The sequence below is a fragment of the Miniopterus natalensis genome, chromosome 14 (assembly GCF_054644295.1).
Source record: "Miniopterus natalensis isolate mMinNat1 chromosome 14, mMinNat1.hap1, whole genome shotgun sequence".
In the NCBI taxonomy this organism is placed as follows: Eukaryota; Metazoa; Chordata; class Mammalia; order Chiroptera; family Miniopteridae; genus Miniopterus; species Miniopterus natalensis.
In genome coordinates, this window is record NC_142094.1 from 44,530,322 (window position 1) to 44,557,471 (window position 27,150).

A 27,150-nucleotide genomic window follows, 5' to 3' on the forward strand; every position below is an offset into this window, starting at 1 on the left:
ATGGAGGAACTGAAAAACCCGCCACCCATGAATTTTGCCAAACTACCACTGCCACAAACTATCCATCTGGGCACCTTGGTCTAGTATGACCTCGGCGAGGGCTGACGAGGAACCCGAGACCTGCAAGCTGTGCCGGTCAAACCTCTCTTTAACCATTGAAGTTAGCTCTGAAAACTGCACTTCATATACTCTTAGTTGTGCAGATTTGGGGATTTAGTTTTGTTTCTGCTTATGTTCCTAGTAAAAATTCCTTTTGAAAAAACTTTGATCTTATCTCAACGACACTAAATGTATATGCGGCGGCAGCAAGGTTGACCCAAGGCCAGGCAGGGCATTTGTTTGTTCTTGCTTGTGCTTTCCCTCACCCAGGTCTTTGTCCCTCTGGTAATTTAAGACAGTTACCAAGTACCGCATCCTCACTCCTAAGTTTTCATTTCTCCGTTAACCAGAAGAAATTGCGCAACCCTTGCTGGTTTTTGGTTCCCGGTCTCTCTGACTGCTCCCTATCCCATTACTCTCCCATCTGCGAGTACCTTTGAAATATGCTCCCCAGTACTGGACACATGAGTCACTGGAGATGAGAAGTATTAAGTGCCTTGATCTGAAACTGTATTTCTGCTGATATAGTCCAGGATCATATTGATTTTGGGGTACGGATTTGTAAACCAATTAATTAGCTTTCTTACTTAGTTCACTGCCTGGTAGTAACAACAGGCCAGATACAACCAGATATAACTTAGTTGAGGTTCTTGGAAGTCAAGTCCAGGATGGAGGGGAAAAAATAGGTAGAATTTTTTGTGACAGAGTATTTACCAGTACTTGCCTTTAATTAAGATTCTGAGAGATGTATGTAACCCGAAGGCTGTGGTTTCCTTGAAAACTCTCCTTTATTTTTAATCTTGTCCACACGTCTAACAAGTGATACATTCTTATGGCTCGCAGAAACGTTTATTAAAGTATTACATTTAGTATGCTACTTAAAAATAAGTATTTTCCCCATTTATTGTAATTTGTATGTTCTGAGCCCTTGGAATGTCTTGCCTTTGTATGCCAGAGGCCTTGGGCCACACCAGAAAGTTTATGCTAACAATGTGATTATGGTGAATGCGCTTTCTTATACCTAGGGCCTCAGGACATGCTGTACCAGTTTGACCACTGGGTAAGTGCTGGGGTCACAATGGTTGAGTCAGTCACATGGGCACACAGTGACTCCCAGGAAAAACCCTGGACACTAAGGTCCAGGTGAACTTCCTTGATTGGCAACCTGTCACATACCACTGCTGGGAGGATTAAACACTGTCCCTGCATCTTCACTGGGAGAGGACAACTAGAAGGTTGCACCTGGTTTCTCCTAGACGCTGTCCTATACACCTTTTCCATTTGCTGACTTTGACCTATATCCTCTCACTGTAATAGACTATAAATATAATAGTTTTTCTGGGTCCCATGAGTCCTTCTAGTGAACCACTGAATCTGAGGGTGGTCTTGGGGAATCTCTGACACACATATGTTAACATGGGGCAAGAATAAAAATATTAATTTGTGCAAAAAACATTTAAGGGGCAATGAATTCCATAGATGCTATTTTGCCCATTGTCAAATAACTACATCTAGTATAATTAGTTGAGGTAAAGATGTTTATAAATATCTACTTGACAGAAAAGTTTAACTTTGATTTAATACGTCATCTCTTAAAAGAGCTTTGGTTATTTTTATTTATTTATTTTTGTTGACAAGTATTACAGATGTCCCCTAATCTCCCCATTTTTTAAAAAATCCACAATAAAAAAAATCCACAATAAGCATAAACATTTCAAAATACGTTAAAATAAATTTTTATTTAAACATTTTTATTAAATGTTAGAAGAGATTTATCACAATTAACAAATCCTTTATAAAACAATTGCTAATCTTTACCCAATTGTAATGGTTTCTATGCAGAATTGGAAATTTTGTAGTGAAACAGGATCTATAAAATAGTTCTTTTAGAAAACTACCAAAAAGCTACTGTTAGGCAAAATAATGTTTAAAACTGAAATCTCTGTATGCAAGTGAGTGAGGTCTCAAACACCCGTATTCTTTATCCCAGTGACAAAGTAATGGAAAAATGAACATTAAACTGACTTACTGAGGAAACAATAAGTATTCTGTAAACTTCTCAAATATTTTATTACTTCCAGAAGCAGCATCATTACAAGGTTATCGATAATCATACTATGTACTCAAATAAAACGAATGTTAATCAAATGAACTTTCTAGGAATAAAAATACTGTTGCAAAGAGGCACCCCTTGTTGTAAGATATGTTAAGGAAGTCTTTATTACACTGAAGGCTTATGGTATGGGCCATAAACCATATAGGAGTCTCTTCATAGAGAATAGTAACATCCCTTTTAGAAGTGAATGACATCTCTTTAGTAGTGCTGCTGGTTAAAAAAAATAAAATAAAAAAATTTAAAGTTCAAAATACAATGGCAATACACAAAAGTGGCCAACAGTTCTGGTCTTTGTCTGAGGGGTACGGTCTGTATAGTTTAACAAAGACTAGTTTTGAACCTTCATTTTAAAAGCATACTTCTTTCCTGCCCAACTGATACCATTCCAGAGAGCAGAATCCAAACCACCAACTTAAAAGGGATATGGCTCAGTGAAGAAAAGAGTAACCGATTTACACCAAAGATTAGAAAGCAAAATCAATTATCAAAGTATTTGAAATGACAAGGAATTTAAAAATTCAATACTTTGAAATTTTTCCCCTGAGCTACATATGGATGCTTTTTATATATAGTTGCTAGTAAAACAGATGCATTCCATCATTCCAAGTTGTACTTATGAATATTATGATGATTGGTGCTGAAAACAGATGTTATGTCTTAGCAATTACGTTTCGTGAAAATCTTTGGTGAGACGCAATCCTGCAGAAGCCATCTTATTTTGTTTCCCTCCTCCCTCCTGATACTCTTAGGATCTTCAAGTAATTTTCAGAGGAGAAACCACAAGACCATAATGAAGGACCAGAAGACCATCCTGAAAAGAAAAGAAAAAAAGTATTTTGCAGTTATTTGAAAACTAGTTATATAAATAATCAAGTCAAAGATGGGTTTGTTTTCCATAACCCAACACTAATGTGAAATTCTTTAAGAGAATGAAGGGTCCAAGGTAAATAAACCTGCTTAGTCACTCACCTCGCCACCAAACACTCCCTGTCAATGTGCCTTTTAATAACTCTCAGAAGACAGTTCTGAAACTACCAGGTATCCAGTTACCCTGGGTTGTTTGTGGCTATATAGTTCTCCAAAAAGAACTAAAGAGATACACCTTTCCTTCTACAGAAACTACTTAACAGACCATTCAGGCATTGGGCTTCCCTAAAAAAAAGACTCAATTATTATAAGCAGCATGGATCTGTTTAGAAACGAAATACTTATTTCCACATAAATGCAGCTCACTATTATAAGTGAGAAAACTTTGGAATTCTTACCCATTAAATATATCATATATTTTACTTCCTCCTAAAATACAGTTCAGTACAATTTAACTTTTGATTTCCAGAGTCATCAACATGAACAGTAACTATACTGTGTGGTAATGTCAGGGGGTGTCCGATGTCCTCAGTCAGGGGGTGTTGGGCAACTTAACCCTATACTAAATGACTCCACATTCTGAGCTTCAGAGCCTTTTTATCTGTTTTTTTGGAAGGTCTATCTCCTATCTTGATACTAGGTCTTAATTCTTTGCGCTCTCACAGAGGCTGCATCCGGCAAGCAATCCACCTTTTTTAGGTACTATTTTCTAATCTATTATGAAACTAGCTTTTAAAATAAAAGACTCTTTGGGAAAGTGTGCCACGAGCAATTGGCCTACTTTGAGGAACAAAGAGGAGTGGCAGCATGCACGCCTTGCATTTCCAATCCTGCTCTAGCCATTACTCTTTTTCTTCTTTGCTAAGCTTTTCCATGGCTCTACTTCCTTATTTCTTATTCACTGCTCAACTCACGGCAATCTGGCTTCTGTTCCTGGCAACGCTAATGAAAACTCACCAGAATTCTAGAAAATGGTTCACAAATTCAAATGCCCACAAGTAACAAACGAACATGTGATTTAGGGATGTAAGTCAATAAGGAATGTTGAGACCAGCAGTAAACCAGAGAACACATGCCTAGTTAAAGGAATTTAAACTCAAATAATTTAAAACACAGAATAAGCCAAATAAAGCATAATTCCATACCATGTTTGGCCCATGGACCATCAGATCTGCTCTAGACCAATTAGCCTAATCAAAGTAAATGAATTTGTATTATAACACAAATAGAAGGATTCTATTAACATTTTTACATGAATACAAATTACATTTTAGATAATGATTTTTGCATATAGTTATATTTCAGAAAGGGAAACATTTGTAAAACATATCAATATACAGATATAAAACTGAAAGTATAGCTTACAAGCTGTTTCAAAACCACAAAACTTCAGTACACTTATAAAACCACATTTTATTGGATAATTACTTACAATTCAAATTTATATATCTATTATATTTAAGTTCCATATAAGTGTATATGAATATATAAATATTATTTATATTTTATATTTTGATGTCTCCATTCATGGTCTTTTTAAACTATAAACTAGAGTGAGTCTTCTAAAACATAAGTCCGATTATGTCACTTTTATCCTTGGCTCAGATATCTCCAATCAATAGTTTCCTACCTAACTCAGTTAAAATCCAAAGTTCATGCTATGGCCAATAAAGTCCTATATGGTTTTATTCTGACTGCCCAGATCTCAGCTCCTTCCATTCTCTCTTGATAGGTTAAACAGGGTGACAATATGACCCAGCAATTCTAAGTGTACACCAAAGAGAGAAACATGTCCACAAACACTTGTAGATCACTGTTCACAGCAACACTATTCATATTAGCCCCCAAATGGAAACGACCCAAAGATCCATCAACTGATAAATGATTAAATAAAATATCAATATCTATATATGTGTGTTACATGCTGTTGAGTTGGCTCCAACTCCTGGCGACCCTATGAATGAGTTATGTCCACAAATGTCCTGTCCTTGACAGCCCTGCTCAGCTCTATAGTCTCATGCCTATGGCTTCTTTTATGGAGTCAATCCATCTCATATTTGGTCTTCCTCTTTTCCTTCTGCCTTCTATTTTTCCCAGCATTATTGTCTTTTCCAAAGAACTTTGCCTTCTCATGACGGGCCTGAAGTAAGATAGCTTCGGTTTTGTCATTTTTGCCTCCAGTGATGTTTCAGGCTTAATTTGCTCTTGGGCCCACTTGTTGTCTTTCTGACAGTCCAGGGTATCTGTAGAACTCTTCTTCAACACCATTTCAAATGAATCAATTTTTTTCCTATCAGCCTTCCTCACTGTCCAACTTTCACATCTACACGTGGTTAATTGGGAATATGAAAGTATAGGTGACCTTAGCCTTGGACTCTAAGTGACATATTTTTGCTTTAGTGATCTTTCCTAATTCTTCCATTGCTGCCCTTCTGAGTTTCAACCTTCTCTTAAATACTGAATTTCCATATAATGGAATATTATTCAGCAATGAGAAGGAACGAAGTACTGATACATGCTAAAACATGAAGCTTGAAAACACGCTAAGTAAAAGCAGCTAGTCACAAAAGACCACATATTGTATGATTCCATTTATATGAAATGTCCTGGATAGATAAATCCAGAGGTGAAAAGTAGAGTAGTGGTTGACAAAGGTTGGAGGATGGATACTATGGGTATGGAGTTTCTTGTTTGGGTGATAAAAATGTTCTAAAACTGATTGGGTGATAGCTTTGCAACTCTGTAAATATACTAAAAATGATTGAAGTGTATACTTCAAATGAGTGAGTCGAATGGCATATCTCAATAAATCTGTTACTAAAAAAAAAAGAACTTTCTGAGTGTGGCAGGAGTGTTCCAAATCTCAAGAAAGGGTCTGAGTTAAAACAGGTATATGTCTTTGTCAAAACACATTTCATTGTATGCCATTAAAATATATGCAGGGGTGGGCAAAAGCAGGTTTATAAAAATTCTTCCAAAGTGTGCTCAAGTATAGCAAGTAGACGACAAGAATGTGTAAATAATGAAGGCCAGTAATTTGAGCACTTACGAGATTGCACCTAAGTGCACTGTGCCACTGTGACATACAAACAACTGTAAACCTACTTTCGGCCACCCCTGTGTGTATGCACATAAGTGTGTATTCATTCTGCTTTTTCCAAGCAATTGTAAAATCCATACTAAGAAGATAATTCTTAGAATATTCTGCATCTTTTTTTTTTTAAAGTATTTTTATTGATTTTTAGAGAGAAAGGAAGGGAGGAGAGAAACAAAGAGTATCGATCAGCTGCCTCCTGCACGCCCCCTCCTGGAGACTGAGCCCTCAACCTGGGCATGTGCCCTGACTGGAATCGAACTGGCAGCCTCCTGCATGCCCCTACTGGGAATCAAGCTCGAAACTGGGACTGGGAATCAAACCATGACCTCCTGGTTCATAGGTCGACGCTCAACTGCTGAGCCACACAGGCTGGGCCATACAGCTCTTAAAACAATTTATCACTCTAGGTGATTCATTAGAATATGTGGATTCCCTGTTAGGGCGCATGCCTGGGTGGCTGCTTGACCCCCAGTGGGGGGCATGTGGGAGGCAGCTGATCAACTACTATCTCATCATTGATGTTTCTGTCTCTCCCTCTCCCTTCCTCTCTCTGAAATCAATAAAAACATATTTAAAAAAATAAAATAAAATAAAATGGGGGATAATTGCTCATTGGTGTGGCTCAGTGGTTGAATGTCGACCCATGCACCAAGAGGTCCCTGGTTTGATGCCCAGGATGCAGGAGCGATCCCCAGCAGGGGACACACAGGAGGCGGCCAATCGATGTTGATGTTTCTCTCTCATAGATGTTTCTCTCTCTCTGCCTCTCCCTTCCTTCTTCTCTAAAATCAATTAAAAAAATATATATATTTAAAAAATAATAAAATAAAATGGGGGATAACTAAATAACTATGTTGTACACCTGAAAATAATGTATATATCACCTATATTTTAATAAAAAAAAAATGAGGGATAAAAGAATACCTATGTCATAGAATTATGAGGAATAAAAGAGCTAATCCATATAAACCATTTAGAAAAGTACCTAACACATAGTTAGCATTCAATAAATATTAGCTTTATTACTTAAAGTCCAGGTAATTTTAAGAAAGTTGTAGAATAATTATTAAAATTTTATTGATAACATGGCACTTTTTTCTCTCATCAAATAACTTGCCTGTTAGACACTAAATATGATTAAGTCTAAGACTTACCTGCATTGCTGCATCACCTATTGCACGTCGAATTTCCCTTAGAGTTTGATACCGCTCCAACAAGTGATCGCCACAGATGATATCTACCTATAGGGAAACCAAGTATTAGATGCTTTACCACTTCAAAACCATATGAAAAAAATGAAGAGAAATCAACATAATTATTTCCAGAGGACATTTTGCTGTTTTATTTTAGACTGATTAAATTCTTATGAAAGATTTTAGAAACTTTTTACAAAAATAAATAAAGTAAAATGGAAAGAGCATTAGAGGACATCGCAGGACAAGAGCAGTTACAGCCAATATTCAAAATGATTTCTTTGAATCTCTGAGAACAAGTTAAATCACATTTGATATATTTAGCATTAAAAGGTACAGAAAGTATATTTTCAAAAAGTTCCAAGTGAAAATGATTAAAAGGGTATTAATGCTTAAAAAGGCAATCCTTATTTATTTGAATAATTCTCTTACAAGGTATATCTCATTTTCCAACAGTGGAAAGTCTAACAGTGACATAAAGTACATACTAAGGGAACTGTTTTATGGATGGAATAATCTTATCAAGGTCTTTTCAGCCCTTTAGTAATGTCAAAGCTCTAAGATAAATCTACTTCTATATACAATGCTCTAGAAAGAATGATATTGTTATACAGTTATACAGTATAAGGTATTATGGTTCCAGTATACTTACTTGCTTAGAAAAGCAAATTTTTAATCTATCTTTCTTTTACTGAGTGATTAATGTGACACATATTTTCTAAATCTCACTTCATAAAAACAAAATAAGGTCTGAAGATCAATGTACCAAAGAACACAACACAAGAGTAACAATAAAACAAAATACATTAAGATATCAATGAGCTCAAAACACCACTAAATCAACCAGGGTAATCCACAGGCACTTGGGTCTCTATGTGAAAAAAATTTACTCAGATAATTATTGATTTCTGATTCTGAATTAACTTAAATCTCTTTTAAGAACACATGAGCTGTACTTTTTATCTTTCAGCACTGTGTTCCTTTTTTATTTTGATCTGCCACCAGTAACTTTAAAGGTAGTTCATCATTTAACAGTCCTCTGGTAATCATTCATTCCTGCTAGTAAATAACCATATATGAAGGTCGCATGTCTGTAAATAAAACACACATTTCCTACCTGGAATGAACTGGTTTAAAGAAGGTCAGCACAGCAGGCTCAAGTGACTGGGTTCACCAAGAATTTTACTTTTGATTAATGGTTAACTAGTTTGATGTTTTGCTCAAAATAGAAGTAACTCTTTTTACTTTCTCTTGTATTTAGAAGGTTTAATAATTTTAGACACAAATTAATAGGTCTGCACAGCTGATACTTCTCTGTTCCATTATTTTAATATTTTGGTGAAATAGTCATTTATCAATGTTATCAGCTATACAGTATCTGAATAGAAAAGAAATATTTACCTAAAGAACTAAGAGATGACAAAGAAAATTAAGGATTGAAACAAATTTTTTATAATTTTATTTCAAAATGCTGAAAGCCTTGAATTCTATGATATGAGGAAATAAATAAACCCACATTTTTACACTATATAACCAATTTAGAGCTCTGGCAACCAAATTTCTTAAAACACCAAATGTGAAACTTATAAATGGTAATTGTTCTCTGATCAATATCTAGCCAGAGTACATAATCTATATCCTAGAAAAAACCCTTTTGGGTGCTACGTTAGTTATTCTATAAAATCAGGTTCATATCCTATGAATTCTGCTTTTAGAAACAGTAGACTATTTTCGGACCACTCACGATTCTTTGTCTAGGAGACTCTAAACAGCTATCTATTTCTAACCAAAAGACTAAGAATAACCTCAAATATGTTAAGGCTACAAGGTGATGGATTAGTCATTTCACTTCTCAGATGCCATGAGATACAGCCAGCATTATGTCAAGCTCAGTAAAAGTCACATTTCATTGGATTTACTAGATATTTAATACATATTTAGTACCAGTAGATATTGGTACTAAAAATACCAGCAAAATTTCATCCAGCTTTAAAATAGCTATTTACTAAACAGCAAATAGATATTTTAATAAAAATTATTCTATGAAATTTTACACACGATGAAGAAAAACAAAAATCCCTTTTAAATTTGACTAATGGAAAAGCAAAACTATATAAATGTGCATTTTTACTGGCCCACATTATTAGACCTTTGAGTATATTTACACTTTATGTTAAAAAATACATGAGGATTCCACCCTTCTCCGCCACCTCCACCTAGCCATGGCAGGGAGAGGAGACAGTGATGATAGCAGCAGCACTCTAGGCATGGTGAAAGCCTGGCACCAAGCCATCTGGCTTTTTTAAATTTTGCCTTCCTGGAAGACTCAAGATGAGTCTCTTCATTCTCTCTCTATTTGTTTACTTTGGTGTTTGTTTGTTATTAAATCTCAGAGAGAGGTGTATTTAGTGGAAACAAGCTGTACTACTCAGCAAAATCTTGTCAACTGGCAATGTTTACAAGTCTGTTAGCTGCATAAGCTCAATAAAAAGTTGGTCTGGGCATAAAACAAAAACAAAAACAAAAACAACCACAACAAAAAATTGTGAGGATCGAAGTTTTCACCTTAGAAGAGAATATTATATAGTTAGAACAGCAGATACTTTTAATCCTTAAAGAACAAATAGAGTCTAATATATTAGATAGATATTTCACTTTTCTAGGTGTCTTACAGATGGTCATCAATGGCAGGGAGTAACAAGACAGTAAGTCAAACGTGATTGAAGTTGGGGTGGGAATCACTGTGTACCAATATCAGCTGGCATATACAATATCTATAATACCGTAAGACAAAAGCCATTGCATGAAATCCTAGAGACAATTCTTTCTAAAGGTAATCTCACAACTTTACCTTTCCTTTTACACATATGTACTCTACCTGACAAGCTGGATCAAGATCCATTTTTCTTCTGAGAAATTTTTCTACATGCCCAATAGTTGCTTCTCCTGAAACTCTGACAAACTTCTTTTCTAATGGCTATAAGAAATAAACAAACGAATAAATAAATATTTTCAGATTAAATATACATAAAATGTATAAACCCTAAAGCAAATTTTATAGCAAAGATGATTCAACAGATTTATGAAAAATCACTATAAAGTTTTAGTTTAGCCATCAAAGAAAAAAATTTCTCTGCTTAGCTTTCCCTCTCTGAAAAGTATGTTAACAATTTTTAAAATATATATATATTTTATTGATTTCAGAGAGAGGAAGGGAGAGGGAGAGAGAGATAGAAACATCAATGATGAGAGAGAGCCATTGATTGGCTGCCCCCTCCACCCCCCCTGCAGGGAATTGAGCCCACAATCTGGGCATGTGCCCTGATTGGGAATCGAACCTCAGTCTCCTGGATCCTAGGTGGGTGCTCAGCCGCTGAGCCCTGCCTGGCCGAGCTCAAAATTTTTTTTAATCCTCACCCTGAGGATATTTTTTCCACTGCTTTTCAGAGAGAGTGGAAGGGAGAGAGAGAGAGAAAGAGAGAGAGAAACACTGATTGGTTGCTCCTGCATGAGCCCCGACCAGGGCCGAGGATCAAGCCTGCAACCAAGGTACATGCTCTTTGGCCGGAATTGAACCTGGGACCCTTCAGTCCGTGGGCTGACACTCTAACCACTAAACCAAACCGGCCATGGCAATAATATTTTAATAGAAAGGCTTACTGGTTTATTTTACTACCTCATGAACAATAAAACTTAAAGAGTAAAAGTTATCGACACAAAGAGAATATCCAAAATTAAATGTCTAAAACTTGGTGTCTTCAACAAAAAAATTCTAAGAAAAAAAAAGGTGAAGCCCAGCCGGGCGTGGCTCAGCAGTTGAGCGTCGACCTAGGATCCAGGCGATCAGGGTTCGATTCCCAGTCAGGGCACATGCCCGGTTGCGGGCTCGATCAATGACCCTCTCATCATTGATGTCTCTATCTCTCTTTCCCTCTTCTTTCCTCTCTCTGAAATCAATAAAGATATATTAAAAAAAAAAAAGGTGGAGGAGGAACTGCTAGACTGAAAAATGTAAGGACTATAAGAGATGTATCAACCAATTACAATGTATGAGTTTTATTTGGATCCTGACTTAACAATTTTAATGAGAACAATTTTAATTAATTACAACAATATTAATGAGAAAATATAGGAAATTTAAATAGTAAATGGATATTTGATTAAGGTTTTACTGTTAATTTTTAAAATTTTAGTGTTACTATTATGTTTGTAAAAAGTCCTTGTCTTTTAGAAATAAACTGAATTATTTGCTGAGTATAGTTTGGGATTTGCTTCAAGATATACAGGAAGAAGAGAAGTGGTGAAGGCAAAGATGAAATGAGATTGGCCACGAGTTTATAATTATTTGAGTGATGTGTACATGGGTGTTCATTTCACTATTCTGTCTACTTTTGTATGAGTTTGAAATTTTCTATAATAGAGGGTTTTCTTTTTTAAGTGGAAAATAAAAAGATTAACACCTAGACATATGTGGCTGGAATCTGACCCAATGGCCTGAGGTAACAGGTGGAGAGACCAGTGTTTTAAAGTAGAAACGTGCTTACCCAGCCACTCTTTCTGAGGAAGTTTTAAGGACACTATCTAATGCAAACAAAAATCTGAGGTAATCAGAAATAAAAGGGTATCTCTTAGGAAAACCTGAGCAGTGTTTTCTAGCACTAGGAGAGAGGGAGCCTAGAATGGCTACCAAGAGGATATAGGCAGGTGAGGCACATGTTTTTTCCATATAACAGTGCTCAGTTTTCTTATGTGTAGTTTGATTTCTTAAGACCTTTCATGACAACAGATCGATCCCTTATTACCACAGTGTAGCAGATATTACAGATGTTAAATGCAGGTATTCCAGAGACAGGCTACCTGTCTGGCTTTAAACTCTGGTTCTGTCATCTTCTAGCTTCAAGTCTTCAGGTAAGGTGGTGAACCTTTCTGTGTCTCTGTGTTCCCCTTTGTAAAATAGGGATAATGGCATCTACCTCACAGAATTATCATGAGGAAAGTAATACAATGTATGTAAATAACAATCCTAGCACATAGGAAGCACTTAAGAGTTCTTGCTAATGAAGAATCATGTGCTGCATTTTATTGTCATGTTTCTGTCATCTCCTTTAATCTAGAGTAGTTCTCACACTTTATTTTTATGTTTCATTGATATTGACATTTTGGTAACTTTTTCTGGTATGATACGTGGTCATTAAAAAGAGACATCTTCTAAGAATACTGAACTATTTACAGATGAAGTAGCAAAATGACGGGGATCTGCTTCGGAATAATACTAGAAGGAAGGTAAGTAGGTAGAGGTATAAGACAAATCAATTGGCCATTAGTTCATTGGTAAAGTTAAGTGATGGATATGTGAAGGTTCTATTTTGTCTACTTTTCAGTATGTTTAAAAATTGTCATAATTAAATGTTTAAAAACTTTCCTGGACTAAATTACTGCTTTGTGAAATGTTTTTAAATTGAACATACAGGGTTTATAATTTTCATGCTGCAGATCTACATGGTGAAAAGTTTAATAGCCAGAAATCATTTTAATCAAACATATTTATTTGAACTCAAAGATAAGGTATAGATCTGCCATTGTGAACCAGGAGATCATGGTTTGACCAGTCAAGGCACATGCCTGGGTTTCAGGCTCGATCCCCAGTAGAGGGTATGCAGGAGGCAGCTGATTAATGACTCTTTCTCATCATTGATGTTTCTATCTCTCTCTCCCTTCCTCTCTCTGAAATCAATAAAAAAAAATTTTTTTTAAAAAAAAGGTAAGGTATAAACACAGCTTTTTAAGTAGTAGAGAATACTGAGGTATAATATAAAAATCTATAATTAGAACTTCATTATAAATACAGAATTACAAGAAAAACAATAAGCTTGCCAAGTAACAAGTTGGGGCAGGTTAATTTGGCTAAAAATGTTACATGCAAATAAAATTTTAAGCTCATATTTAACTCTAAATGCCAACTATGCAAAAAATGCTTTGAAACATTTTTTATCACCAAATTAACATAGCATTTAGCTGTAGGCTTTTAAAAGTTACTCACTTATTCTTCCTTAGACTACTGTTCTGAATTAATAACAAATCCTTACTTTATAACTATTTTCTCACAAACTTATTGTAAAAGAACATTATTAAATGTACTTTATATTTCAACAACTTTTATTTATAAAACACTCTTTATTGTAATTGAAGACAATCTCCATACAATTGCTAATCTGATTCTTAAATTTGTGTTACAGGGTCCTTTTGTAAAGTAAGTGAAAAATAAAAGTAAAATACCTTAAAATGTCCTGTGCCTTCATTAGCACTGAAAAATGAAAGCAAAATCAATCAATAAAATATTTCAAACTATACGTTTAATCACATAACAGAAAAATAACATGAATATAAACATTTGAGGAACATCACTTTAATTTTAAAACATGGTCATCTAATCCTTTAGGAAATAAACATATATAGTTAATATAATTGTCATTTCTGCCACCTAGTGGTAGAGAAAAGGCAGTAGTATTTTATACTATGTATGCTTCCAGGAGTTAAAAGGATATTCTTTTTTTCTTTCATTTTGTTTTGTTTTGTTGCCCTTTATTGAAAAAAATCATTCCATGATCTGTGTGTTCCTTTTCTGGTAAATTTGTTGGAACATGAAATAAGTGTTTTGGTGTAGGAGTTTCCAATTTCAGGAGTATAAAAGTTGTAAGGTCTAGGCGTATCAAAATCGTCTTATTATATGTTCTTGCACTGGATCTGGCTGGTAATGAAGCTTTGCATGGTGCATCGAAAGCTTTGGAGAAGTCATGTTTATTTATTAGAATCTTAACTTTTCAGGATATTCTTAATATTTAGATTTCCCCACATGTAGCATTCCAATATTTTCCAGCTTAAAGTAAAACTTCATTTTGCTTTTTATTATATCATAATTAATGTCTTTTTCTCTATACTAACCTTTACAAAATAGGTCCTTCTTTCATTCTTTCTTTGGAAATAAAAAACCAAGTTTATTTATTCATTTCTTGCATCTGAAGTACTCCTCCTCAATAACATCCTTGGCCTGAGACTCTGCCATAGTCCTTAACCACCACACAACTTCAATCTACACTTTATGGGGTTTAATAGTGTAGATATGTTAGGACTCCTATGTGTTGATTCTTACAACAATCCTGTGAGTTGCTATTTTAACCCCGAATTTAGAAATATGGAAACTGATAATCAGAAAAGTTAAGCTACATCCCCATGGATTACATACCTTGAGTTAGACTCCTCAAAGCCTATGCTCTTTCTATATATTCTATACTGGCTGTCTGAGGTTATTTCTTTTTAGAATCTTCTACTTTAAACATAGAAACTGAAGAACATAAGGGAGAGGTACAAGACTAAGGTCACAAAACATGCATACCCAATTTAGAGGCGGAAGCTAGTTTCTGGTTCCGTGGTTGAAAAGTCACTGTCCACAGGCTGAACCTACCTCAGCTTTTTTTCTTTTCTAATTCCAGCAGGGTCACCAGCTGGATGGAATCTGCCCTTGTACTTACATCAGGTTAAAACTCATCTGCCACTTCTCCCCAGCCCTGAAAGAGCTTCCTATGGGTTACCCTCAGTAGCCTGACTTTTGTGGAAACACAAAAGTTTTTCCACGTAGTGAAAACGTGGGATTGAATTCTGGGGACTGGGGACTTCAAAAGGACTCTTTGCCAATGGAAGCTCTCTTTCAAAAGGACTCCCTGCCACACTGAAAGCTTTCTTTCCCTTAATCATTTGAAAACAGATAAAGGACTATAATAAAAGGCAGACAGACTACCCATCATAATCATCAAGTTCAATTCTCTTGTTTTACAGGCAGGGAAGCTGGTGCTCTGAGAAGTTAAAAGTTCCATGAGGGCAAGGGTCATGGCTGACTTATTCAAACTATATTCCACTATATTCTACTATAGCAGAGTGCTACGCTGGTAACTGGCAGGACCTTAATACACATCTTGTGAATAAACAAAAAGCAATTCGTGCCCTGGGCTATGCGGTTCAGTGGCTGGGTGTTATCTTGTGCACCAAAAGGTCACTAGTTCAATTCCTGGTCAGGGCACATGGCTGGGCTGGGGGCTCGATCCCCAGTAAGGAGTGTGCAGGAGGCAGCCGATCGATGTTTCTCTCCCTCTCCCTTTTCCTCTCTTTAAAATCAATAAAAACATATTAAAAAATTATTTGAAAAAGCAACTCGTCTAAGTTTACAAAGCCAGATAATGCACTAGAACTTAAATCTAGATTTCCTTATTCAGAGTGTGGGCTCCTTTTTCTATAGTAGGGATGTATTAATAATGTAACAATTATAGCAAGCGGTCAAGTTTCCCTCATTAGGAAAACCTACCATTCTTAATTATTGAATTCTGCTCTGAGCACAGAAAGATAATGGTGGTACACCTGTCACATATTTGCTATCTTTGCATTACTGCCACTTTTTAAAAGTGTATCCCTGCTACTTTTTAAAGAAGGTATAAAAATACTGATTGTCAGTACCTACTGTGCATTACTGGAAAAGGTTACATTTCTCCAAATAATTTTTTAGAAACAGAAATTCTTTTTGATTTTCAAATTTTAATTAGACTTATTAAAAGTCAAGTTACAACGCCAAAAAATGCAAATACAATGAAAAGTAAAACCTGTCCTGGCCAAGTAGTACAGTTGGTTAGAGTGTTGTCCTGAAAAGCCAAGGTTGTGGGTTCAATCCCCAGGCAGGGTACATACAAGAATCAACCAACGAATGCATAAATAAGTGAAACAACAAATCAATGTTCTTCTCTCTATCTCCCTCCCTCCCTCTCTAAAAATCAATAAATAAAAATTTTAAAAAAGAAAAGGAAAAAACAAAACTTTTTCCTATCATAGACTCAGACTCTGGTGCCCTTTTCTAGAAGCAACTGCCACTAACATTTTCTTATTGTCCTTTTAGGACTGTTCTGTGCATGTAAAAAACATGTATAAACACATATTTCCCACCACCCTTTGTATAAAAACATAAATGGGCACATGCAGCATATTCTCTCCTGCATCTTGCTTTTTTCACTTAAGACGTTTAGCAAGATGTCCTATATTAGCATGTATGTTACTATATTAGTGCATGTTCATGTGCTATACATCATTATTTAACCAGCTCCCTTATGGACATTTAGGTTGAAACACATTCTTTAATAAATGAAATTTCTGGTTTGAAGCTTGGTATTACATGGTTCCTTCTCATTCCTTCAAAGAGATCTTTGTTTTTTCACATCAACCACTACTAACTATGTGGACTTTGTGGAGGCATAAGAAAGGTTTCTTGCCTCTTAGGGGTCCTTGATTTCAGTTGAGAAAGCAGGATAAATACATAAATACAACATAGCATAAGCTACTAAATAAGTGATAGAGGCAACAAGAGTTATAAGGAAGTGACTGAGAAGTAAAATCATCATCAGTAACATAAAATGGAAAATCTAGATTTTCCAAGAAAGGCATTTTAGTATATTCTACAAACCATGTAAGTACTTTAAAAACTACAGTTTGCTTTGAGCCTACTCTGAGATCACAATAGTCTGTTTAACAATGAATGGTATCAAACAGTATGATACCAACTTATATGAATTAGAAAGATGTCCAACTACTTTGGACATCAATTTGGTAAAACCAAGTAAAGTTGAAGACAAACATAATTATAGTAAGACTCAGAAAATCTACATAGTCTTGGAGAACTATCTCACACATATGCAAGGAGATATGTACAAAAATATTTAAAGCAACATTGTTTATAATCACAAAAAAACATGGAAATAACTTAAAAATTAAACAGTGCAAGAAAAGATAAATTGTGGTATATTTAAGGGAATATATATTTCAACATGGATAAATCCCACAATGCTAAGTGAAAAAAGCAAGTTGGAAACACAGTATGATAACCATTTCAAGTTTTTAAATGGGCAAAACCAATTCTACTTATTGCTTAGGAATAGATACAGGGGAATTACAAACATTACTTTCAGGAGTCTGGTTATTAAACTCTAAAGGAAAGAAGAGTGAACAGGAAGAGGTAGCCAAGAGGCTTCTGCCATATTATCATGGTTTATTTCTTAAGTCAGATGGTGGAGGTACAAGTGGTTATTAGACCTTTTTCTAAGTCTTAACTATTTCATAAATAATTTTTAAAAGGAAATCAGAAAAATTTGATTTTACTTGAGTTCAGGATGGTTTTTATAACAGTTGGGACTTTAAACATTCTTTATTTTAAGGTTAAGAGGTAGAGAGCTTTGGGGTACTCACCCAATAAATTCTAGTAATAAAGACATATCAAGTTCAGGTGGAATCCGAAACACTGATTCTAAGGCTTTCTTAGATCTTCCTTTGCTTGAAGGGACTGGCTGTGGAACAGCTATTTGATAGCCAAACAAAAAAGCTGAGTTAGAATAAAAATTTCATAAATTAAGATATTTGAAAAATAACTGCACAGATATTATAATTATGTTTACTACTTAAAAGATCATAAAGCACTCCATCTCCTTTCCCTTAATAACATCAGCTAATCTGTCACCGCCAGTGAAATTAGAAGCAAGCCTGGGACCAATCCACAATGGAAGGCAGACATGTGTGGCTGGTTTATCAGGGCCACAGACAGAGCTCATCAGAACAGCAGCAACAGTTGTAAATAACCTTCAACAAGCACTATGTGCCAGGGGGCTCAGGGCTCATGCTCAGCACTTTACATGCATCATTTCGTTTAATCCTTGTTATAATCCCACAGTATATGTACTACTGCTATTTTTTTTTTAACTGTAAAGAAAGAGATTAGAGTTTAGTGAGATGAGGCAATTTGCCTAAAGTCACCCATATAGTAAGTGGGAGAACCAAGATTTAAAACCAAATCTAACTTCCATAATGTGACATTACCATCACCATAAAAATGAATGTTTGAGCTGTTACTATGTTCCAGGCACTGTTTTAAGTGCTTTGTACTGAAGAAACTGAGACATTGAAGTAATGTGTTAAAGTCATACAGCTAAAGTGGTAGAGCTAGGATCAAACTCAGACAATCCAGCTCCAGAGCCTGTACTCTTTAATTCTTATAACCAATTAAATTGGATTACACTACATAATTACTTTTAAAATCTTTCTCTCTTTGATCATAAAATAATCAGCTATCACCAAAAAGAACCTCAAAGGGAGTAAATTTTATTGTTAATGTTCTTTAAATCTATAAATACATTATAGTATACACCCAAACTTACCAGGTTTAGGTACTTCTAGACCTCTTTCTTTATAGAAATCATGCATTTGCTTTTTTTCTCCTAAAAAATGATAAAACACACACTAAATTACACTTAAAATGTAACTAGCAGAGTCAGCAGAGATTCTGGGATTCACAACTATGTAATAAAAAAAACTTACTTTCCTCTAGATTGATCACTAATTTGTACACTATGTCCTGTAACTGTCGGTCCAACCTAGTAAAAGGAAAGGATGGAGAATACCTCAGAATTCAGAATAATGCATACTGGCACAGAGTGAATGATGCTCTTTGTAAATACTATTTTCTCTTGGGAGTGGATATCTCCTTTCTCAGGTGAGTTACTTTTAGGTGGCACTCATGGCTCTCATCTACGAGAACCTCAAGTAACTATATGTAATCATAATGCTAAGTAATTAGAGATTCTTCAATGGTTTGCTAAATCATTCCATGTGTGATGTTTTTATTCCCTTGATAAGAATGTGAGCTTAAGGGCAGATACTGTATTTTGAACTTCTGTGTATCATCAGCAAAGCACTCATCTATGGAGGTAATAAAAAGGTAATAGTATTTGCTCAACAAATTAAAGCAATCCATGTTCAGTATTTTTCTTTCCTTAGAAAACTGATCATGAACTGAAAATCTGATTAATAAGCCACAATGACCTATAACAAGACTATTCTGAAGAGGCCAGTTTTTTCAGGTATCACTTTTAGAAAGTAGAATTCTAAATGTACTAAAAATGACAAGCCTAAACTGGCCTCATTAACTTGAGTGATGGAATTAAAATCTCCAGGACAAAAGACCTGTGCCTTTTTAAAATTAAGTCCCCAAGAGATATCACAGTGCCTGGTACACAGTAAGTACTCTATATGTATTTCTTTAAAGAATAGGTAGAGTTCTCTTTCTTCTAATTTTGAGATAGGTCAAGAATATATATTCCTAAAACACAACTGCAAGCTTTCAGAAAAGTATACTTAAAATATAAATTGTACTTATATATTCCTCTTACCTTATGTTATAAAGAGGTTGTGTCTGATGTACTACTATGTTGCATTTTGGACATCTGTTGCTATAGTAAAAATGTCTTACAATGCAGCTTTTACAAACTGTTGAAAAAGAAAATGTTTAAATTAGGATGCTTTCGAGACATTTCAAAATTTGAATACATTATTCAGAAATGTGGACTATATGCTTACATGTATGAAGACATTCTGTAATGGTAGTTGCATCTATTAAGTAACCTTTGCAAATGGAACACAAGATGTATGGGGTCAGCTCAGAGAGATTAATCAGGCGCTGCAAATGCAATGGAAACAGTTTTAAAATACAAGTCCTTGCCTTCTCAATTTTTACTTTATTGATTGATTTGAGAGAAGAAGGAGGGGAGGGGCTTAGGGGAGGGGGAACGGACAGACATCGATTTGTTGTTCCCCTTATTTATACATTCATTGGTTGATTCTTGTATGCTCCCTGACCAGAAATCTAACAGGGAACCTTGGCATATCAGGATGACACTCTGACCAACTAAGCTACCAGGCCAGGGCCTACCTTCTTAAATTTTAAAGCCATAATCCCAAGATTTCATTATAACCAATAAGTAACTTACTTTGCAGCATGAAAACATGTTACAGTACCTCCAACCCTTCAAAGGGATGGAAGTTACAATAACACGCTATAAACCAGTGTTTTGAATACATTCCACTCTTTCGGACATACTGTACACTGCCAGGTGAGGAACACCTTACCTTACGACTTGCTTTAAAAACGGACCAACTTTCCAGACATTGGGACTTAAAGTTTAACACAGTGATTCTGACTGGCGAGGTGTATTATTACCTAACTTGATGAAGTATGTGCTACCACATTAAAAACAAACAAAAAATCTTCCCAATAAGAGACTCGGTGCGGAAGGGCTTAGCATCCTCTCAACACCAGGGCTGTAAGCTCCCGGGTGGCAGGAGCACGGGCCCCTCGGCCCCTCCCGCCCGGCGCGGAGCAGCTTCAATAACTATTTACGGAAGGAGCTAAGTCGGACCCGCGGAGCCTAAGCGACCTGCAGGGTCCTCACAAATGACTCGGCAGGGAGTCGGGGCGGGACGGAAAGCGGTCCGCGCCACGCGCCAGGCAGGCAAGGCGGGGCGGGGTGGCGGTCGGCGCCAGTGCCCGGGGCTGCGGCGGGAGCGGGGGCGAGCGGGACGCAGCGGGACGGAGCGGCTGGCTGCGGCCCGAGGCCGCTCGCGCGCGGCGTGGCCCGCGGGGGTTAGAAATACCTCCTCCTCATCCTCCGATTCCGGCCGGCACCCCTCCAGCCTCAGCGAGAAGTGGCTCATCTCCTCCTCCTCTTCCTCCTCCTCCTCCTCCAGCTCCTCATCCTCCTCCAGCTCCTCGTCCTCGTCCTCGAAGCGGCCCCTCAAGCGGCCCAGGCTGCGCTCGGGCTCCAGCTCAGGGGGCCGGGAGCCCGAGCAGCCGGGAGCCCCCGCCTCGGGCAGAGGCGGCGGATCCTCCTCACCCGCTGCGGGCGCCGGGGTGAGGGCGGGAGGGGAGATGGGCGGTGGGGGCCGCGCGGCTGCGGCTCCCTCGGCCTTGGCAGCGGCCGCGCTACCCCTCGTCAGCACCGGGACCCTCTCCATGCCGGGGGTCGGACGGCAGGCGAGGAGCGAGCAGGCTGCTGGATAGCGCGGGAGTTCCTGCGGCCGCCTCGGCGGCCATGCGCAGGCGCGGGGAGCCGCGGGGCCCGCTGGGAAGTGTGGTTCGCGGGCCCTCACCTCCGCCGGGCGCGCGGAACTGCCCAGGTGCGCGGGGCGGGGCTTGCAGGCCGCCTCCTGAGGTCCGGAGACGTCACCCCGCTTTTCTCCTGAGAGGCTGGCGCTCGCGGCCTGTTAAAGACGACGGAGGTGGTGCCATTTCAGGCCGCAGTGTTCTGTCTGCGCGACTGATGCACGGAGCACCGAAACAGGTGCTCGAATGGTGTTCCATTACGAATAATAATGATTTCACTTTAGGATACCAAGGACGCGTTTCTTCCTCCAAGATTCTTTTTACATTGTTTTGGTTTTTTTTAATCCTCGCCGAGGATATATTTTCCATTGTTTTTAGAGAGAGTGGAAGGGAGAGAGGAAAGTGTGTGGGGGAGAGAAAGATGGAAACATCCAGGTGAGCGAGATCAGCCGGTTGCCTCCAGCACGAGCCCCCCTCTTCCCCCCAACTCTCCCCCCTCGGTAGCGCTCGGGGATCAACCTGCGACCCAGGTTCATGCCCTTGACCGGGAATCGAAGCCTGAGTCCCTTTGGCGCCCAGCCCAGGCTTTCACCGCTGAACCACACCAGCCAGCGCAAAGATTATTTCCATTAGGAAGTAGGAAGGTTCGATTTTGAAATATGTTGTTTATTTATTTGAAGGAATTTAAATATCGTATTGCCACAGGATGGAAATTTAATCGCTGTTGGAAGACCATCATGATTCCCGTGACATGGAGTCAATTATATTTAATTCAGCAAACATTTATTAAGGGTCTACTGTAGCAGGAATTGAGAACTACCCCCTCCCACCCCCAACCCCCCAATTTTATTAGGAGAGAGATTTGGAGTTAGTGTACTTGCTCCTTGCTGACTACGTGCTGTGCCGGCTAAGGTCATGATGCTTGCAAGCCACATGCAGGAAGGAGCCAAATTCTCCTTAATGAAATAATGCTGAGGGGAAAATCACATCTGAGAGAGAAGGTGTTGTCACTGAGTAAAATGAATGCTAATGTGGGAGTGGTGTACATACACTTTAGGGAACTGGTGAGGAAATCAAGTCACTATGCTCCTTTGGGGAAAACGGAACCAGATTTGGTACACACCCATTGCCCCTGGACTGGACCTCACCTCTCCTTCTGCAGTCCCCAAAGTCTGGTCAAGTCTGAGATACTAAAGTTTGTAAGATCCAAGAAGGAATACTGAGAAGGTACCTGGTATTACATAGTCATGTTCTTCAGTGGACATCCCTTCAAATGCAACACCAGATAGATGGCTATTTCCATAATTCTAGCAGTGAAATTGGTGGGTCAGAAGGTATAAACATTTATATTTTGGTCACATGTTGAAATGAATAAGTTATTTTATTTTAAGCCATGGTATACAATCAAAGATAAGAATGCAGTGAAAATAGGCCCTTTGATTGCTGGTGAACATTTAATTGGTACAACTTTAAAGAAAGCAATTTATTTTATTTTAAGAAAGCAATTTATTAACATAGACCAAGATACCATATGAATTTTTTTTATTGACTCCAGAGAGGGAGGAACGGGGGGGAGGGAGAGAAACATTGATGTGAGAGAGATACATCAACTGGTTGTCTCCTATGGGTGCCCCAACTGGGTATCAAACCCGCAACCTAGGTATGTGCCCTGACTGGAATAGAACCTGTGTCCTTCTGGTGCACAGGATGACGCTCCAACCAACTGAGCCACACTAGCTAGGGCCAGAGCAAGAGACTTTAAAATGTTCACACCTTTTCCCTTATAGCAGTTTCACTCTGGGAATCTCTATCCCAAGGAAATAAACAAATAAGCAATATTTAGCACGGTTAATAAGAGCCAAAATTTCAGTATAACTTAAACATTCTTCTGTAAGACAATGATTAAGTAGGTCATGAAAAAAATTATGACCAGCTCCCTGTTGGACTATTACACAGTTATTACAAATGATGGTTATAAAGACTGTAATGATACAAATGAAATATATATATTTACAATTGTGTAAATGATTATGGTAGACTATTGAGATTAATGCGTTTTTTCTTGTCACCTTTTCTGTACTGTGGTTTATTTTTATAGAAAAAATAAAATTTGTTTAAAGATTGGCAAATAAATGGAAACATATTTATTTCCTTTATTGAATTAAAGGGGAAAAAGTTAGAAATAAGCTTCTTCATGGAAATAGACATATTGATGCTAAACTTCATATTGAAAGATAAACATGCAAGAAGAGCCAAGAAAACACTAGAAAAGAAAATCTACAGGGATGGACAAGCTCTACAAACATTAAACATACTATAGAGCCTTTTAAATGAAAACATGTTGTGTATTGCTGTATGAATGAACAGAAAAACCAGAAAGAGTAGAAAATCCAGAAACAGATATAACTACGTGTAGAACTTCAGTATATGATAAAAGATGCATTCAAATGACTGATAGACTTTTTCATAAAGGTGCTTAGGAAAGTTGGTTATTTTGTGAACAGAGTTAAAATGTCAGGTCTGGTTGCCTTTTCCTTCCTGTCTTCAAGGGAACCGAGAACCATGACTGACCCTTGGTCAACCCCTGGGAATATAGCCCTCAGGATATTTTTTGTATGTCAGTGATTGATGATTTTGCTGTGTACACCTGGAGTAATGAACCATGCTGTCCCAGCTTGTCAAATTTGTTTGCACAAACGTCAAGACTAATGATTTGCATGCCCCTGATTTCATTGTTGGGGAAATAGGTTTAGGTTGCCATGGCTGGCTGTGTAGCATAATATGCCTCCCATATGACCAGCACCCTACCCCCCTCCAAAGACTCAGATCCTAAAAATCAAGCAAGATTCTTTGGGCAGAGACATATCACATATATCCCTGTAGTTTGATGCTAGAGAGAAATTGTGTCCTGTGTAGATAAGATGCAGAGCCTCTGTTTGGCCTCTCTGAACTCTGCCAATGTACATCTTTTTCCTGGGCTATAAAAAACCTTAGCCTTGAGTACAACCTGCAGTTGAGTCTTGTGAATACTTTTAGTGAACTGCCAAACTTGAGGAGATTGTGATACTCCTGAGACACTTTTGAAAAAAATAAAGTTAGATTGATGTCTCAGACCACTGTCAACAAAAGAACATCCAGCCTAAGAAAAAGTCTTATGAGAGTCTGAGAGAAACTGATGACAATTTCTGGGAATCAAAATCTCAATGTATTGAGAAAATACTCCAGATAATGGCAGTTTTTCAGTTATTTTATACGTTAGAATCAAAGGAGGAGATGTGAGGAGGGTTATATGAAATTCACTGGTGGTAGATTAGGGAGGTGGGAGAAAACAAAGCTGGGAAATTTCTGAGATTGGATAAAAAGTAAAACAGAGACACATACTTTTTTTTACATTGGTGGGTACAGGATAGTTAATAACATTTACAGCACATGGAGATGGTATAGGGGCAACGAGATAACAATGAGGTCTCCTGCTTTGGTGCCAGCAGTTTTGCCTGCGAGGGGTCTGAAAAAGATTACTCTGACATTTCAAAAGGTATTTTATCTTAGATGCACAGAGACAATAGACAATTTCAAAGTTAAAGATTGACCTTTGTCAAGGAATATACAGGCCTATGACGTGACTACCCACCATGACCTGCTTTTAGTTAGGAATTTTAATATTTGGCCCACTTTGGTCTCTGGGTTTGTAAGGCATGCCAAGGGGGCCTCCCCTAAGCTTGTCAGATTCAGTATGTGATCCCTTTTTTGTCCATACTGTATATAAGATTAAAGAGCTAATTGTAAACTGTACAGGCTCTAGAGACAAACGTGAGTGAATTCTTCTTTATCTTGGGTGAAAGGAAAAGCTTTCTATCTATGATTCAAAATTCAGATGCAATAGCCCTGGCTGATGTGGCTCAGTTGGTTGGGCGTCGTCCTGTGTACTGGAAAGATTGCCTTTCGGTTCCCGGTCAGGGCACATGCCCCGAATTCAGGTTCAATCCCCAGTAGGGGTCGAGCGATAGACAGCCAATCAATGTTTCGCTCTCACATAGATATTTCTCTCTCTCTCCCTTCCTTTCTGTCTAAAAATTTAGTAAAAGTATTTTTTTAAAAATCCAGATGCAATAAAATAGATTGATAAGTTAAACTCCAGAAGTATATATGAAAAAGGGGGAACTTCTGCGTGACTCCCAAATTATATACAATATCAAAAGACAATGGACAGCTGGGCTGGCGTGGCTCAGCTATTGAGCATTGACCTATGATCCAGGAGATGGAGGTCCAATTCCCGTCAGGGCACATGTCTGAGTTCCAGGCTCCATCCCCAGCAGGGGGCGTACAGGAGGGAGTCAATCAAGGACGCATCATTGATGTTTCTCTCTCTCCCTCTCCCTTCCTCTCTCTGAAATCAATACACATATTAAAAAAAAAAAGACAATGGACAAACTGGGAAAAAATATTTGCAACACATATCTGATAACCTAACAGATAAAAAAATTTAAAAGTTAGAGGAAAGAGATAAAACTTAATCCTTCAAAGTAATATAAAAACAGCTCCAAAATATGAAAAGATGTTCAAATTCTCTGATAAAAGAAAATGTAAATTAAAACGACACTGATATTACTGGGTTCTGGTCAAGATAAAAAGCACTTAATTTCCCATTTAATACAGGTAAAAACTCTGGACAGAATGCTTGGAACAGCTATCTGAAGACTCTAGAATGCAAATGGTAAAAGGCAGGGTGGGGAAAGAAACCAGAACTCAAAGTACCATTGAACCATCACTGCATTTCCAATTTTGTTTTTCCTCTGGTATCTCCTGGCCTGGACCCAAGAAACGAGCTGAAACTCAGAGCTGTGAGCCAGCTGTGGGCAGATAGAACCCCAAGAGGTATCCTCTATTATGGTCTTAGGGGAGGGAAAAGGGGTGTGCTGGAGGCAACCAACTGATGTGTCTCTCTCACATCATGCTTCTCTCTCTCTCTCTCTCCCAAACTCTCTAAAAAGCAATGGGAAAAATATCCTCGAGTGAGGATTTAAAAAACAAAACAAAACAAAACAAAACAAATCTCACAGTAAACATCATACTTAATAATAAAAAACTAAGTGCTTTCTCCCTAAAGAGCGAACAAGAACGTCTGCTTTCACCTTACCACTCATGCTGTGACGTAGTAAGAAACATATATTTGGGGGTGGTGGTGGGGTGGTGGCACTCTTTCCTGGCATAGAAGTCATAAAACCTTTGGAATCTCTTAAGTAGTGTCTTTTTGTATGCTCATGAGATGACTGGTGGCTGAAGACTCCCCGGTAGCCTTAGTATGAGGTCAGGTTGACAAGGGAACCAACCAATCATGTGATTAGAGTGTGGCAGTTTGGGCCCCACCCACCTGACCTCTGGGGAGAAAAGAGGAGCTGGGAATTGAGTTAATTACTAATGGCCAATGATTTAATTAATCATGCCTTCATAATGAAGCCTCCATTAAAAAGCCTAACTGAAGGGGTTGGAGCGCTTCTGGGTTGGTGAACACATGAAGGTGCTGAGACAATGGCTGCACCTACATAGGGCATGGAAGCTGCATGCTCCTTCCCCCGTACCTAGCCCCACGCATTTCTTCCATCTGGATGTTCCCTAGCTACATCCTTTTATGATAAACTGGTAATCTAGTAAGTAAACTGTTTTTGCTAAATTCTGTGAGCTATTTTAGCAAATTATCAAGCCTGAGGAGGGGGTTAAAGGGTCCCCAATTTATAGTTAGGTGGTGAGAAATATGGGAGGCCTGGACTTGGGACTGACATTTGAAGTTGCGGAGGACAGTTGTAAGACTGAGCCCCTA

General features: G+C 37.8%; 1 protein-coding gene across 3 annotated transcripts; it reads right to left on the minus strand.

Moving 5' to 3' along the window:
- Nucleotides 1-1,819: 1,819 nt before the first annotated feature.
- Nucleotides 1,820-21,244, minus strand: PCGF6 (polycomb group ring finger 6). 3 transcript variants are annotated; one of them, XM_087823925.1, is made up of 11 exons: nucleotides 20,885-21,244; nucleotides 19,811-19,910; nucleotides 19,624-19,720; nucleotides 18,773-18,828; nucleotides 18,613-18,672; nucleotides 17,651-17,759; nucleotides 13,649-13,676; nucleotides 10,251-10,349; nucleotides 7,334-7,420; nucleotides 4,228-4,272; nucleotides 1,820-3,026 (listed from the first exon to the last, which is right to left on the minus strand). In XM_087823925.1, exons 1-11 carry the CDS (start codon nucleotides 21,242-21,244, stop codon nucleotides 2,970-2,972), a joined length of 1,098 nt encoding a protein of 365 aa, XP_087680051.1. In that variant the 3' UTR covers nucleotides 1,820-2,969. The 3 variants fall into 3 exon arrangements, with proteins under 3 accessions (XP_087680051.1, XP_087680052.1, XP_087680050.1); XM_087823926.1 differs by lacking the exon at nucleotides 4,228-4,272; XM_087823924.1 differs by lacking the exon at nucleotides 1,820-3,026 and having other exon boundaries at nucleotides 3,035-4,272.
- Nucleotides 21,245-27,150: the final 5,906 nt, after the last annotated feature.